At 45.0% G+C, this 12,965-nt stretch overlaps 1 protein-coding gene across 6 annotated transcripts in view; it reads right to left on the bottom strand.

Moving 5' to 3' along the window:
* The window catches only part of Slc38a1 (solute carrier family 38 member 1), a 73,802-nt gene that overhangs the window by 49,777 nt on the left and 11,060 nt on the right, over positions 1-12,965 (bottom strand). For all 6 annotated transcript variants that reach the window (XM_026782730.1, XM_026782729.1, XM_013348677.2 and 3 more), the window contains one exon: positions 6,370-6,585. In XM_026782730.1, coding sequence (XP_026638531.1) covers positions 6,370-6,488 — 119 coding nt within the window. In that variant the 5' untranslated portion in view covers positions 6,489-6,585. The remainder of the gene's footprint in view (positions 1-6,369; positions 6,586-12,965) is intronic.

The following is a 12,965-nucleotide window of genomic DNA, read 5'->3' as shown; positions in this document are numbered from 1 at the left end:
GCTACTCTAGAATGAGGGACCACTGCTCTAGAATGAGGGACTGCTACTCTAGAATGAGGGGCCACTGCTCTAGAATGAGGGACTGCTACTCTAGGATGAAGGGTTTAAAGAAAGCCCCTTTATTCTCTTTGTTCCTTTTTCTCTTCAGTTCTTAAATTTTTGCTTTGTATTCCTATAAACTTAAAAAAGAGAAAAACCAATCTTTCTTTTTTGTAATGGAAAATTCCACTCAAACAGCAAGGTCAGGCAGTTTTCACCACAGTTTTATCTCACCATTTTTAAAAGGCTGTTTAAAATCACTGACCTCTGGCACTGAAACTGACACAAAACTCCTTTTTATTGACTTAAAAAGTACTGTGGGAGAAGGTATCTGTGACAAGTGATTTTAAGGTACAAACTTATTATTAAAAAGAGTCTACACTGGGTCAGTCTGTCCCCATAAAGCAGAATTGGACAGATCATCAAGTACTCAACCGTTCTGTGAACAAAACAAAATGAAACAAAGCCTACAGCTCTTAGTGATAAACCTTAAAAGAGGACTTAGGTGTCACATTCAGACACAACGTGAGAAGAATATAAAGCAAGCTGTTACTTGATATTAAAAGTAAATGAGCAGAGTAGTTAAGGATGTGCTGTGCAACAGAAAGATAATCCTTGGACCAGAATCTCAGCCACTGGGTTCTCACTAGATTACAGCCCTGGGTTTGAGGATTTACAACACAAGAGATGAAAAAGAGGAGTGGCTGAACGTAAATGCTGGTTCCCAGTCCTTTCCCTGACGTGTGGACATTCTACAGAGAAGGAGGCGGGAAGGAGAAACGAATAAAAAGGGATCAGGGCTGGTATGGTGGCATGTGCTTGTAACAGTAGCAATTAGGGGGGAGAATGAATTCCAGGCCAGCCTGGGCTACACAGTGAGTTCCAGATAGCCTGGGCTACAGAGCAAGTCCTTGTCTCAAAAGAATTTATATATGTGTGTGTATGTGTGTGTGTGTATTACACACATCATATATAATATATATAATATATATCCTATATCATATGTATCACATATATCACATATCATTCATATATATATATATATATCACAAGATCAAGAAGTATGGGGAAATTAGTAAATATATAAAAAGAAACACAGTGGTGCATGCCTTTAATCGCCGGAACTCAGAAGGCAGAGGCAGGCGGATCTCTGTGAGTTCGAGGCCAGCCTGGTCTACAAGAGCTAGTTCCAGGACAGGCTCCAAAACGACAGAGAAACCCTGTCTTGAAAAAACCAAAAGAAAACAAAATAAAAAGAAACAAACAGGAAGCCATGAAGGGGAAGATTGAGGGTAGGCAAAACCTTAATTTGGCTACAAACTCTACTGACTGCAGGAGAAAGGAGAGCTGAATTGTTACGGAGTAGCAGAAGCAAAGGTATAATAAAGGTAATCCCAAGTTCTTTTAAAATTAAGTTTTAATCAAACTGTGTGTCTGGTTCATAACAAATTACTACACATAGAAGTGGAAAACAGTACATTGATAGGAAGATAGGTTTAGAGTTTTCTGGAGACATTTAAGACAGGGTTTCTCAAGCTGTGGGTCACGACCCCTTTGGAGGTCAAACGACCCTTTCACAGGGGTCGTGTATCAGACACATGCCTGTCAGATATTTACGTTATGACTCATAACAGTAGCAAAATTACGTTTATGAGGTAGCAACAAAATTTTGTTTTGTTTTGCTTTTTTCTTTTTTTTTTTTTTGGTTTTTGGTCTTTTGAGACAGGGTTTCTTTGCAGCTTTGGAGCCTGTCCTGGAACTCTCTCTGTAGACCAGGCTGGCCTTGAACTCACAGAGATCTGCCTGTCTCTGTCTCCTGAGTGCTGGGACAAAAGGTGTATACCACCATCGTCCGCCCCAATGAAATAATTTTATGGTTAGGGGTCACCTCAACATGAGGAGCTGTACTAAGTAAGGGTCTCAGTGTTAGGAAGGTTGAGAACCACTGATTTAGGATAACCTACAAATATTTCACCAAACTGAGGAGAGCCATAACAACAATCATTAAAACCAAAAGCCAATCATCACTTCATGGGGTGGAGAAGCACAAAGTGCTAGCCAGCCAGGAAGAGCAGGCTACAGCTATACTGATACAGACTCTTCTTATACGAAGAGGCTGAACCGCCAGGCCAGACACTGGGCCAAGGGCTTTACATGGATGCTCCCATCTATACATTACATTAACCAACCCGATTGAAGTTACGTTGCTTTTTTGTTTTTTTGGTTTTTCGAGACAGGGTTTCTCTGTGGCTTTGGAGCCTGTCCTGGAACTAGCTCTGTAGACCAGGCTGGTCTCGAACTCACAGAGATCTGCCTGCCTCTGCCTCCCGAGTGCTGGGATTAAAGGCGTCCGCCACCACCACCCGGCAGTTACGTTGCTGATTCCTGAACTGCCTAGCCGAGAACCTGAGCCTAAACAGGTGAGTGCACAGCCAGTGTTCTTCGTCTACCAAAGGAACAGCTCTGTTGATCCCTGATGGCCCTGGAGTCTGCTTCAGGGCAATGGGTGAGACTCTGAGAACATCACAGGAAGTCTGCGACAGCGTCACGATTCAATACAGGTCTAAACCTAAAGCTAAACTGTCCCTTTCCATCCCTCCTTCAGCCTTCTCTCTGCCTTTGCATCAGTGATTTGCTAAGTCCACACTGGCTCAGCTGCGGTGGTAAGTACAGTCGTACCACGATGGTTAAGACGATGCCCTTTTCTGGGGAGCTCATCTATAGGATGCATTAAGAGCTGGCTACTCGTGTGGTTCCCAGGGAGCAGTGGGAGCACGGTTAGATTTTACTGGACTCCAGACTTCCCGAAGTAGAACCTGCACTTTAACCAGCAGCTCAGTGAAAAGTTTTCTGCACCCCGATATTAAGTCTCTCCACTGATGCAATAAATTAACAAGACCAGGTTTAATCTGAGCAAAGCAACTCCTGGGTAATGGGAGGGGGCCTCAGTGGCAGGTCTGTGGGCCTAGGAGGCGTGGTCTTGAGCAGCTTAGGGGAGGACTGAAGGGTGGCAGGGTTTAGATAAGGAGAGGAGGGGCTGAGATGGAGCTTCCACCCAAACACTCAAGTGTCTCACACATGTATGAAAGTGTCTTGATGGAGGTCTAATTGACTCTTTATAAGGCTAACTATCTCAAGCTTATGCTTCTCACTATTAGGCAATACTTAGGGCACAAAAGAAACAACTGGCCTAGAATAACAGCGAGCATTTATTTGAATGCCTAAGCGGCTCTACTGTACGATTAATTAAACCTCAGAAATGATTCTTATTGTATCTGGGGAAGTGTCCAGACAAAGCTATGAACTGGATGATCTGTCAGCCAAGATCAATATCATCTTCAGCACTTTCTTTAGCTCCTACAAAGAGGCACTGGCGGGGAGACTTTCAGTGCTTGGGGAACTCTCTTCTCTTAGACAGATAAATTGGGCCCCACTCTCCCACAAACGTGAGCTAATTACAGAAGGTGCAAAGGGCAGTCAGTCAGAGCTGGAACCAAGCAAAGATGACTGGAATACTCCAGGCAAGGAACGCTGGTCACTCTGTGGGGCCTTCAATACAATTAGCTGTTTGTGTTTAACGTTTATTTACTTTTATTTGCCTCTTGCTGCCATATGTTGAGTTTAATTGTCAGAGCGAGAAATAAAGGAAGGGTTGGGGCTCTACCACACACAAAGTCCGGAGTTCAATTCTTAGTACCACCAAAACAAACAAAAACAAACAACAAAGCCAGGAATGAAGCAAGAATTTTGAATTATGTCAGTAAAGGAGAAGAAATAAAATGAGGTTAAAAAAAAAGAAATGCAAGGCACTGACTTTGAGAGGGAGGGACAAAAATTCCATAAAATGTCAGCCAAAGCTCTCCCACACCAGCTGTGGGCTAGTCACCGTCTGTGGGGAAGTGAGCTCACCCCACAGGAGGCCCAAGTCTGGGCGAACAAGGACAAGGGGTGTTCCTTCCACCTACTGCAAATGACAATCACCTAAGAACCCAACGCTCTGTAAGCAAACCTTATAAACCTCAAGGGCGGACTCCAGGCTCAGCTGTAAATGACTCACTTTTAAGGGCCTCAAGGTAACACCGCTGCCAGAAAAAGGCTTCCTTATAAAACCAAAATGGCCTCCTTACCACGGCTGGGTGGAGGTCAGCAGTGGCTCCAGGCTGCTCAGGAGCACAGCACACAAAAACACGCCACTAGTAAAGCCCAGACTTTTGCCGAAAGCCCAGCACTGTATCAGACGCAGAAGGACAGAGGAGAGAGACAGATTTAAGCGGGTCAAGATGGCCCCTTGATTCACAGATTTTCCTCTCTCACTTCAAGATGTCTGCTCTCAGTGATGGTCTAAGGAGTCACAGTGATATAAGCCAAACACTGAGAGTCAAGAAATAGAGTCAAGGGCTGGGAGTTCAAGGTCAGCCTGGCTTACCCAGAGAGTTCCAGGTCTACAAAGACAGACCGTCTCAAAAACTCCAAATAACAGCAATAACAACAACAAAATAATAATAACAACAACATGGCAGTCATGAGGCTAGAGAGATGCTCTGTGGCTAAGAATACTTGCTGCTCTTCCAGAGTACCCAAGTTCAGTTCCCAGCTCCCATGTTAGGAGGCTCACAACTGATGGAGGAGGGTCATCTGTCTATGTGTTACTTTCATTGGTTAATAAAGAAAACTGTTTGGCCTGATAGGTCAGAACATAGGTAGGCGGGGAAGACAGAACAGAATGCTGGGAGGAAGAAGGCAGTGAGGCAGACACCATGGAGCCAGCCGCCAGGTCAGACATGCTGAATCTTTCCCAGTAAGCCACCACCTCGTGGTGCTACACAGATTATTAGAAATGGGTTAATCAAGATGTGAGAATTAGCCAATAAGAGGCTAGAACTAACGGGCCATGCGGTATTTAAAAGAATACAGTTTCCATGTTATTATTTCCGGGGCTAATCTAGCCATGCGGAAGCCAGGTGGGACAAAAAGCTGGCCTGCTCACCCCATCACTACACACAACTGCAGATAACTCTAGCTCCAGGAAACCTGAGGCCCTCTTCTGGTATCCACAGGCAACTGCACTCACATGCACATTCTTCTACATACACATAATTAAAAAGAGATAGAAGCAACTCTTCATGATCACTCAAAAAAGATGGAAGAAGTAAGTAAATTTGATTCCAATATAAAGAAATATCACTTAACACACTCAGACGGTAATGAGGAAGTGTCTGTAGGGAGGCTTAACCTTCACTACAGGAAGGAAAGGGAGCTGTCAATAAGGACAGTCCTGGGCTGGGCTTTCCAAGGCACGCTGCATCGGAATGAACTTCAGCCTGCTTGTGGCTAGGCGCTGACCCTCCTATCTCTGTCCCCTTGTGGCCTTAACAAAGTGTGCCATTGAAGGCCTAATAATACACAGTCCTGCAGGATTGATAAGACGGCCTACGGATACAAAGCACCGGCCACCAGGCCTGACCACCTGAGTTTGATCCCTGGCACCCACGCATTAGAGAGAAAGAACCAGCTCCCACAGGTTGTCGATCTTACCGTGAAGTCACACACATCCAATTAAACTTTTTTAAAAGAGCCCCGCAAACCCTGCAGGCCCTACTCTCTGCCAGTGTTTTAGGAGATTGTCCCATAAATTCCTGCAAGGCAAGGCTTCCTGCTAAGGATCCATAAAATTCAGATTTTAAAGAAGTCACTATATCCCAGGATGATCTCAAGTCATTTAAAAATCAAAAAAGTTAGTTCTACCCTGATAATTTAACAGTCTCAGACTGACCTGTACCAGGCCAGGCCCCTCCCCCACTAGTCCCTCCTCCCATCCTTTTTCTTTCTCCTTCATGGACTATATCTCTCCCACAGTCTTTCACAGAGGCATTTGGACCTATCGATCACTAACATCATTTAAAATCCATACTTCAAATGCTGTTCAGAACAATAACGCCGTTGTAGTTTGCAATCATCTGTAGAAATACCATACAACGCAGCTAGCAGTTTCTTGATTAAAATGTGTGGCAATGGTTATGGCACACATATGGATACGAGAGGTGATGAAATTCTATAGCCCAATTCACAGGCATAGAGTTTTGAGAAGTCTGGGCTGGTAGGGGTCCAACGTATTTATACATTTTTATTAGGCTCAATTGAAAGACTCGAAAAGATGAATAAATTACTTCCTATTCCCCTCCTCCGCTATTCCAGGCTATGTCCGACAGATGTCACATAAGAAATTCAAATCGCATCTTCAAACGAAGCATAACTTTCGTAAATGAATAATTCACGGGAGTAACTGAAAACCGTTCCTTCCCTGGGCGCCACTTGCGGAAAAGGCCTCACCTGTTTATCTGGCCATTCTCGACCTCGGTAAAGTCGTTGGAGTCATTGCTGAGGTTGTCGTCCTCGGGCACCGTCATGTTCTGCAGCTCCGTTAGCTCGAGGCCGCTTTTGAAATGCATGATATTCAGGGGTCTGCACTCCAACGGTCAGTCCAAACTTCCGCTGCTCTGAGGGGCTTCAGAAGCAGGAAGCAGCAAGTGTCGATGCTTGAGACCCCTAAAACAAAGCAAAATAAAGGATTGTTAAAAGGATGAAAGGCGGCCCTGTGGACTCACAACCCACTGTCAAAGGCCAACAGAAAAGTGAGCAAAGATGACACTTGGAGATGTTGCTACCAGGTGCATTAAAAACAAGTGTATTTCGTAATCTTACGTCTTTTACACATTTCCTCCATTTTCAGCTATAAAGTAAGTCATGTCCCATAATCTTTAGCCCACATTTAGAGGAACCTCGTTAGTGGCAGGCAACACGCACTCTTTCATGAACCCGAGTTTAAAAATGAAAATGAAAGGCCAGCAAGATGGCTCAGGAAGTTGAGGCACTTGCTACCAAGCCAACCCCTTGCCTCCTTATTATAAGAAAAAGACGGGAATGTTATAATTGTACGTAGGCTGGCCTGTCCTGTCACCTGGGTACCCTGTCCCTTTAAGAGACAAGCTCTACCTACTCCCTATCTTCCCCCTTTCAAGGCAAGCTGGTTTTCCTTCTCTCTTCCTCTCTCTGTGAAGTCTTCTTCTGAAGAGGCAGCCTCTACCTCCTCCTCCCCCCTCCTCTTTCCTCTCTCTATCCCTCCATCTCTCTCTCTTTCTCTCTCTTCCCCCCATAACCTCCTTACTCTTATACCCTCCCAATACACACTAAATAAACCCTCCGTACTCAAGCTCCCTCTGCATGGAGTATTGGGTGGGACCTGCCAGGGTCACCTGCGCCATAAATCACAACACTCATAACCCATTTCACCAACAGCCTCTGACTTCCGAATGTGTGATGTGGTATACATGTCCCCCAACCACAAATAAACAGATGACTTAAAATTTAATAAATAATAATCGCACGAACGTGATTTCAGTGATTTGTGATGTGCTCGCCCACAGGGCACAGAGGTATGGACTGCAGGCACAGGCATCTTCATCCCATGAAGCAAACCCAGTGGAATGAGAATGCAAATCCTCAACACATGGCACCACCGGGGATCGACCTACAACCTGAACGAATTTTATTTTGGAACTCAGCAAATAGTTGATACATCAACCGCGAGAGATTAAATCAATCTCCTCAATGAAATCACTCCATGTCAGGGAATTAAGGAATTAAAAACTCATAGTCAGAGGATTTTGGTTAATGCACCTGCTCGTCTATTTTCTCATCAGACAGGAAGGACGATCAGAGGTCCTGCTTCCCTCCCACGGACGGCGGGGGCACAGTTCCCGAGGCGACACTGACGGAACAGTGGGAGAGTTTGGGGACACCGCATGGAAAGTCCAAAGGATGGCCACAGAGGGGAATGAAACTTCAGATCAGACGCAAGGCCACACCAGGGGTGGCGGCACAGGCCTGCTGGAGCAACGGTCTGCACTTTTGGAAGGGATCTGCTTCCAAAAGCTGGCTGCCTCGCTGGCTATTCTAAAGTGTCCTTCAAGGACATCTTGGAATGGCACAGAATGTCAAAATGGCAAACCCCTAGAAGGTAGTGCTAGCTGAGTACTTTTCAGTCTTCCTAACGCTGGAACACTTGAGTACAGCTCCTCACGCTGTGCTGACCCCCACCCGTAAAATCACTTCCTCACTCCTTTATCACTGGGATTTTGGCAGTGTTGCGAATTGTAATGTAAATATCTGATACGCAGGATATCCGATATCCTGAAAGGGTCGTTCGCCCCCCCCCCCCCCCCCCCACACACACAAGGTTGAGAACCACTGGACTGATGAAGAGCTACAGGCTGCCGAGTGAGGGAAAATCAGTTCCCCCGGGGGCCTGGGTCGCCCTTCCCAATCATTATCCAGTCCCCGTGGTCAGCCATGAACACACACATATGAGCAGCACTGAATGGACGTAGCAGGCTGTGTTTATATTTGCGTATATGTGTGTAACAGTAACAATTAAAGAGGTCGTGAACGTGATGAGTAAGGGACACAGGAGCAGCTACCGGGGAGAGGGTAGGGTGGACATTATGCAAATAACCATCATTCATGTATGAAACTCAAAAAAAATTGGATAAATAAGAAAAAATAAAACTCAAGTTTAAAGAAAATACAAATACACAAATTTCCTATGGGGTATCTCCTGGAGAACATCTGATGTATTGTCTGATCCTGAATACCAAGATGACTGTGACCCAGTTAAGGGAGATCTGATACGCCTGTGCAGGCGTCCCGGCAGGCCGGCACACTCTCTGATGTCTACCGAACCCAGAGAAGCACTCAGAATAATACAATCTGAGGTATAATCTCTTGGCACCTGGAACCGACACATTAATTCTTTTCCTTCCAGTCTCCCATCTAGATGGAAATTTCTCCGGTGTCAGGTGTTTAAACTCCCACAGCATAAGTATATTCTAATATCTCAGGTTCCAGGAGCCTCTCCCTCCCACTGCATGGGGCACCTCTGGGAAGCTAAAAAGTCAGAAGTATCTGACTGTTTGGGGGGTCTTCAAATAGTGACAATGGCTCCCCTGTCTTCTCTGGGCAAAGCTGCATTTCATTCAAGTGGCTGAACCCCACTCTCACCTCTGGGCCTCCTTTAATTAAAGCTGGCCTACAATGCAGGTTGCGTAATTTCTAAACACGTGACACTCACTCTTGCTTCTAAAACTATGTGATAAGCTGCTGACGTGAGGGACGACAGGCCCGAGAGGGGAGGATGGGGTCTCTAATCTGTTAAATTTTTCTCTCTCCAAATCAGAAGGTAGTGGGGTGATGGAGGAAGGTCATTGGTTAATTATAATAAAGAAACTGCTTGGCCCTCATAGATTAAAACATAGATGGGAGGAGTAAACAGAACAGAATGCTGGGAAGAAGAGGAAGTGAGCTCAGAGGCCATGCTCCCCTCTCCGGGGCAGACGCCATGAAGCAAACTGCCAGGTCAGACATGCTGAATCTTTCCCGGTAAGACTGATGCTACACAGATTATTAGAGATGGGTTGATCGGGATATGAGAATTAGCCTGTAAGGGCTAGAGCAAATAGGCTGCTGAGACTCACTCACTTCCTCCTCCTCATTTTCATTCCTTTTTCTTTCTTGTCTCTTTTTCCATCTCTACCCCCGCAACTTCCCCTATGATTTAACACCGAAGACTTTAGATTGCTTTTAACCTACTTTTTTCACAGAGCACCAGACTGTAAGGGTTCTGAAGGACAGAAGTGTTTTTGCTATTTGTTCCGTTGACACGGCTCAGGAGTAAATCATGAGAACCCGAATTCAAACACTACCAGTCCTCATGAAAAAGCTGTGCACACTGCGTGTGTCTGTAACACCAGAGTTGGGGGTGTGGTGGGGATCGGTGGATCCCCAGAACTGGTGAGCTCCAGGTTCAGTGAGAGAATCTGCCTCAAAAAATAAAGTGGAAGAGATTGAGGAAGACATCCAAGGCTGACCTTTGACCTCCACATGCACACGAGTGAGCATGAGCACATGTGCGTCCACACTAGTGCACACACATGGACATGTATACATGTACACATAGACTGCATGCTTACACGCATATGCAAAACCAAAAGCCAGTGCCTTGCTGGTCAATAATACAAGGTTTATGAGAAACGCAGCCTACAAAGGCAGGAAACACCTCTAAGGGTGACCTGCTGTCTGAGCAAGCAGTTGCTGTCAGGGAGTCACTGTGGGCTGTGCAGCCTTCTGCGGAGATGCTGCCCCTCACAAGGACACCCTCAGTAAACCAACCAAACAAAGGACGATACAAGTGAAAATGTATACATTCAAGAAAATGAGAGATTTTCTTTCTTTTCGTCTTTTGTTTTCTGTTTTGTTTCTGTTTTTCGAGACTGGGTTTCTCTGTGTAGCCCTGGCTTTCCTGTAACTAGCTCTTGCGGACCAGGCTGGCCTTGAACTCACAGAGATCCACTTGCCTCTGCCTCCTGAGTGCTGGGATTAAAGGTGTGTGCTACCACTGCCCGGAGAGAGATTTTCTTCATGTGTATTTTTAGGTTTGCTTTTTTTTTTTTTATTTTGCTTGCTTTGAGGCGCAGCCTCATAGTCTAGGCTGCCTGAGGATGTCCTTGAATTTCAAAATCCTTCTAATTCTACCTTCCAAGTGCAGACATTACACTCGGGCATCACCATGCTCGGCTTTGAATTTTTTAATATATTCATTTTCATTTAAGATATAATTTTCTACCCAGAGTTCTATCAACAAACACAAGTCTACATGATCACTGCTAATACCTGGTTAAATGGCTTGATGCTCAATCATACCCAAAGATGCTCAACAGTGGCCAGTGTTACCTAATGGTACCCAATGAAGCCCAGGGGTGCCTAATGGTACCCAATGGTACCCAATGATGCCCAGGGGTGCCTAATTGTACCCAATGGTGTCCAGTGGTACCCAATAGTACCCACTCTGTTACTGCTGATGCTCAGATGTTTGATGGAGAGATTGACAGGTAGAGATGGGACCTGAGCTGAGGCTTCTTGGTAGAAGTAACACATGCTCAGACAATAGAGGTAGGATATATAGGTTGGATTTAAGAATCAAAAAATAATTGTAGTTTCCCTGAATGAGAGCTATCAGCATTAAGGTAGTAGCACACTCATGTAATTTGGAACTTGGGTGACTAAGACAGAAGGACAGTGAATTTACGAGACTAGTCTGAGATACCAGAGAGAGCCTTGGACTCAAAAGAAATGGTTAAAACAAAACAAAACAAAACACCAGGGTCTGGAGAGATGACTCTGCCAATAAAGAGCTTGCTGCATGACCATGAGGACCCAAGTTCAAGTCCCCAGTGCCCAGGTGGAAGCCTAGCAGCTTGCCTGGTACCCCAGTATTGGGTCTAGGAGTTGAGGGAGAGGGAGGAAATGAATGTATCCTTGGGGCTCACCGGGCAGCCAGTCTAGTGGAAATAGTAAATTCTAGGTTCAGTGAGAAACCCTGTCTCAATATATAAGAAGATGGGCCGGGTGGTGGTAACACATACCTTTAATCCCAGCACTCAAGAGGCAGAGGCAGAGGCAGGTGGATCTCTGTGCGTTCAAGGCCAGCTGGTCTACGAGAGTTAGTTCCAGGATAGGCTCCAAAGGTACAGAGAAACCCTGTTTCGAAAAAACAAAATAATAATAATAATTAATAATAATAAAAGAAGTTGGCGCAAAGAGATAAAGTGGATCAAGGGTAAAGGCACTTGACACTGAAGCCTGATACTGCCTGAGACCCACATGATGGAAGGAGACAGCCAACTTCCGCAAGTTGTCTCTCTGATGCCTACACGCTTGCTATGGCATGTGCACACAAACACGAACACACAAATAAGTAAATAAATACAGTTATTATTTTTAAAAAATTATAAAGTGGAAAATGATGAGGACAACACTTGATGTAAACTTTTGGCTTCTATATGCTTGTGCATATACAAGTACCTGTTCATGCATGTGCACGCTCGCACACACACACACAGCAACTATACAGTTAATTAAATAAAAAACATCATATTAGGATCTGAACGTTAACCTAACTATGATTTCTACATCTCAACCTTTGAAATAATCACAAATCAGAGCTCACTCAGCAAAGGGGACTTTTGATTCTTACCCCAAGAATTCTCATCCTTGGGGCAAGAATTATTATCTCCATACATTTTCGCACAGCACTAAAGTAAAATACATAAGACTGCACTGTGTTATGTGTCAGGAGAGGGAATATACAAATAAACTCATCTGGCTTTTAAGTAACCCGGAACCTGTTTGGGTGCACCAAGCCGTCCCACATAAGATGTTAGTACCCCATGAAATGTTTTGCGTGACAGAGATCAAACTAACAGAACAAAGACAAAATCCTGGAAGATTTCAGATATATACATGTACATGTATTGTATGCACGAGGAAGGAAAGAAGTGAAGTAAAGAAGAAAAGGGAAGAGAGATAAATAGAAACTGGAGAAACCAGGACCTGAACTGTGTTTCTTAGACCGAGGGATGATGGTGAGGTGCCACTTAACACTGGCGACTGTACTAACGTGCTTAGAGCTAATATGAGGGGGATGGATTTGGCTATCTCAGTATTAAAAGTGGTTGTGAGCTGCCTTCTGGGTGATGGAAATGGAACCTAGGTCCTCTGGACGAACAGTCAGTATTCTTAATTGCTGAGCCACCCCTCCAGCTCCTGTCGTCTCATTTTTATTATGAAGAATGAATATGATCGTGGGTATCCTATCTCAACACCTGGTAGACATCCTAGCTCAACATCTGATAGGCATCCTAGCTCAACATCTGGTAGGCACCCTAGCTCAACACCTGGTAGGCATCCTAGCTCAACACCTGGTAGGCATCCTAGCTTAACACCTGGGAGGCATCCTAGCTCAACACCTGGGAGGCATCCTAGCTCAACACCTGGAAAGGTATCCTAGCTCAACACCTGGGAGGCATCCTAGC

This window comes from Microtus ochrogaster, chromosome 15, assembly GCF_000317375.1.
Source record: "Microtus ochrogaster isolate Prairie Vole_2 chromosome 15, MicOch1.0, whole genome shotgun sequence".
In the NCBI taxonomy this organism is placed as follows: Eukaryota; Metazoa; Chordata; class Mammalia; order Rodentia; family Cricetidae; genus Microtus; species Microtus ochrogaster.
Note: the sequence above shows the minus strand (reverse complement) of the source record. Positions and strands in the feature narration are given on the sequence as shown.